This window comes from Sinocyclocheilus anshuiensis, unplaced genomic scaffold, assembly GCF_001515605.1.
Source record: "Sinocyclocheilus anshuiensis isolate Anshui unplaced genomic scaffold, SAMN03320099.WGS_v1.1 scaffold993, whole genome shotgun sequence".
NCBI lineage: Eukaryota > Metazoa > Chordata > Actinopteri > Cypriniformes > Cyprinidae > Sinocyclocheilus > Sinocyclocheilus anshuiensis.
This window is the reverse complement of record NW_015557125.1, coordinates 236,174-240,334: the sequence shown is the minus strand read 5'-3', so window position 1 is coordinate 240,334 and position 4,161 is coordinate 236,174. Positions and strand designations below refer to the sequence as shown.

Here is a 4,161-nt window from a genome sequence, read left to right as displayed (position 1 = left end):
AATATGTTTTTATTATTTACATTTTAGAAATACATTTACATTGTAAAAAACAATTATAAAAAAATATTTTCTTTGTGTATATATGTATATATGACTAAAACTAGGATTTTTCTGCTTCTCAAAAATTTTAAATATTATTTTATATATTTTTATATTTTATATATTGAATTTACACTGTAAAATAATTATTAAATAAAATTCACAATGCAGATATATTTTTATTTATCTTTTTCCTATATATATGACTAAAAGGTGATTTTTTTTGTTCACAAGTGATAATTATATTTAAAAGTCAATGCATTTTAAAATATTATACAATTATAGAAATAATATAGAATTTCAACTCAAAGTAAAAATACGAAGAAAAGAAAACAGTCGTCAAAACATTATTATAATTTTTGAAATATTATCACGTTTTACCTTTTTTTTCTTTGAGTATATGTGTATATGACTAAAAGTAGCATTTTTTTGCTTCTCAAAATGTATTTATATATTATTTATTATATTTTGTATATATTATATATTGAATTTACACTGTAAAAATAATTATAACAGAAAAAATGTAAAACAAATTCACAACGCAGATACATTTTTAGTGCTGTCAAACGATTAATCGCATCCAAAATAAAACTTTTGGTTTACATAATATATGTGTGTGTACTGTATATATTTATTATGTATATATAAAGACACACACATACAGCATATATTTTGAAAATATTTACATGTACTTACATGCATATATTTATATTCATAAAATGAATATTATATAAAAATGTATTTAATATATAAACGTAACATATTTTTCTTAAATATATACATGCATGTGTGTGTATTTATATATACATAATAAATATACACAGTACATACACATATACCTATATTTTGGATGCGATTAATCGCGATTAATCGTTTGACAGCACTATTTTTTTAATCTGAAGAGCAAAAATTCACCTTTTAGTCATCTTTTTTTCCTATATATGACTAAAAGGTGTTTTTTGCTCACAAGCTATGATATTATATAAAAAAGTCAATACTTGTTTTAAAATATTGTAAAATTAAAGAAATAATATATAATTTGAACTCAAAGTAAAAATACGAAGAAAAAAAACCAGTAGCCAAAACAGTGCCTTTTTATTATGTGAATATTAATTACACGACTTGATTGGAAGCTCCAGTAAAGAACGTTCATCATCTGATTAATATTCATGACCGAATATCCAATGATCGCGCTGAAACCTGTTGTTGGCGTTCACTCGGCGCCAGGACCCGGATCGGAGCTCGCCGGCGCGGGGCTGCTACAGATCCACTCGAGAGCACGCAGGAGCCTCACACACACTCATTAGTACACTTGAGGAGGTGTGCTTTAGTGTTTGAGCGTTTCATTGAGCACAGTCCCGTTCGGATGAGGCGCGGTTCGAGCGGAATAAGCGGCGGCAGGCTTTGATGATGATGAGGATGAGGATGATGAAGAGCGCGAGGCACCTGTGATCAGGTTCAGCATCAGTCACTGAGATGTGAGTAAATCACCGGTGCAAACTCTGTTGTGCTTATGAACATCATCATATCTGCTGCTGTGGATCCGTGAGCTCGGTGTCGTGTGTGTGTCACCACACACACACACACACACACACACACACACACACACACACACACACTGCGCAGCATCACAACTTGATCACAGCAATTGTGCACATGAGTGATGTTTTCATCATGTCAATCTGAATCATGTCTGATACTGCTTGATTTCACTGCTCTAATGGCTTTAGAATGGTAATACCATGTTTTTGGCCATTTACCATGGTACTAGCTCTCTTATAATGTGTGGTATTGCTTATATTCACACTCAAAAAAAGTGTTATATCACCATGGTACTGTCACGGTAACGTGGTAATACTGTGTTTTTTGGACATGTTCCACGGTATTAGCTCATAATCATGTCTATTAATGCGTGTACCATGGGGTTACCATGTTGGTTACCATGGTACTGGCTCTCTATCATGTCTGTTATTGCTTATTTTCAGTTTCAAAGACATATTAAATATCTCCATGGTACTGTCATGCTATACCATGTATATATTATACCATTTTTTTTGCACATGTACCATAGTAGTAGTAGCTCATAATCATGTCTGTTACTGCTTGATTATTTTCAAGTGTCAAAAATTACTATGTTATTGTTTTTTGGGCATTTACCCCTTTTAGTAGCTCATAACCTTGTCATGTTACAATAAAAGTAGGAAATTGAGCTGAGCTGGCAACTGATAGTTTGTAGGTTTAAACCCCACAAGGATTGATTTATGAGTGATTATCACCAGTAATCCGTGACTGTAAATACACTATCTTTTAAAAGAAGTCAGATAAGTGTCTCATTAGTATATTAGAGAGTGTTTGCTTGAGCAGAAGATATTGCCACAATGTTAGGATGTGGTGGGGGGTTGCTAGGGTGTTGCCATGTGCTTAAACTCCGCCCCTGCAAGCTCACACTCATCTGTATATATTTTGAGTGCCACGCCCACATCTCATCATCCAATCATCATCTGATGTGTAGAACCAAAACCCCACCCCCATGTTTTTTCAACCATTGATGTTTAAAGTGATAGTTCACCCAAAATAAAAAAAAATAAAAAAATTGTTGTGAATTTACTCGCTCTCGGGCCATTCAAGATGTAGGTGAGTTTGTTTCTTCAGTAGAACAGTAAAGAAGATTTTTAGTTGAACCTGTGCTGCTTGGTGATTCATAAAATGCAAATCAATGGCTACCGGCATTTTGAGAGTCAAAAAAAGCATATACAGGCTAGAGGTTGACCGACATGGGTTTTTCTCTGGCCGATGCCGATATTTAGAAATCAGGGCAGCTGATATATGATGCCGATTTTTTTGGCCGATATATTTGGCTCATTTTCTTTTCTTTTTTTTCCCCTTCATCTCATAAAAGAGAGTTTGAATACATGTTTATTGCAGGGTACAAGATATAGAGGAGATATATAGTATGGCGTTATTTTAATGACAAATGTCGAGAGCGCATAATTGTAGCGCGAAAGCACATTAATATAATGTGCGAGTGCGAATCTCTCCGCTCACGCGCGGATTTCCTTTGCTCTCGCACAAAACCGGACGCGCGCGCTCAGATACACGCTGCTCTCGCCCGGAGAGAGTGCGTGCACTTAAAACGTGTCTCTCCTCTCACTCAAACTGTGTCCTGTGCACTCACAAATCTCTCTGTGCTCATGCGCTATAGATATTAATTATTGTATTAAAGTAAACGGTTGTAATTGCTGCGTAAATGCATTTATGCCATCTCTGAGCAGCACTAAGCAGTTTGTGTAAAGACAAAGACTCGCGCATTATATTAATGTTCTTTCGTGCTACAATAATGCGCTCTTGACATTTGTCATTAAAATAACGCCATATATAGTGGTTTCCCCGGTAACCGCTGTAATCAAATCAGCACTGCGCTCACAAACGCTACTTTATCAGGTATTACAGGAAAGACGAAATGAAAATGACATCGAAGCTTTTCTGAAGACGGTCGGTTCTTTTCAAAGATACATGCATATAAAAACACCAGCGCTGCATTTTAATTTTGAAACGTGCAGTGCTCAGTTTATTCAACGAAGTATAAGCCTTTTGGAAAATCTATTTGTGGCGGTCAGTTCTGATATTGTGACGAGCCGCCACAAATAACTCAATGTATGGGAAACACTGGACACTGCTATGAGTCAGAAATAAAAGAGTTCACACATATTACACAGTCTGCTGCTCATAACTGCTTAAGAGTGCACTGACCACGAGCGATGACATCGTGGAGGCTATTGTCGGACCCACAGACACATTTCATGAAGAAAGGTAATGTGCACGATTTAGCCAGCCCAGAAGTTTCGTCTGAATTGCACGTGTTTCTGCTTTCACATGCAAATGACTTGTTGCACTTATGAATATGATAAGCATGGTCGGCATCAATTGTAGTAGAGTAAAACGTAATTACGCTTTCGAAACAGTCTGTTTTGCCCTGCCATTAGCTGAAACTGTGTGTGAACAAGCCGCGGCTGCAGAGTGTGAACTGCTCCGTCTCACGCAGCCTCAGAGAGAGTTCCACAACAACGCTTAGCTGCCCGCAGGTGCACCTGCCTATAAATCGGCCTAATTTGCAGCACAATC

At 36.0% G+C, this 4,161-nt stretch overlaps 1 protein-coding gene across 1 annotated transcript in view; it reads left to right on the top strand.

Moving 5' to 3' along the window:
- Window positions 1–1,302: 1,302 nt before the first annotated feature.
- Window positions 1,303–4,161, top strand: part of LOC107677856 (ras-related protein Rab-27B-like) — a 43,715-nt gene continuing 40,856 nt past the window's right edge. The window contains exon 1 of the mRNA XM_016472920.1: window positions 1,303–1,517. Within this exon, the coding sequence (XP_016328406.1) occupies window positions 1,516–1,517 (2 nt within the window). The 5' untranslated portion in view covers window positions 1,303–1,515. The remainder of the gene's footprint in view (window positions 1,518–4,161) is intronic.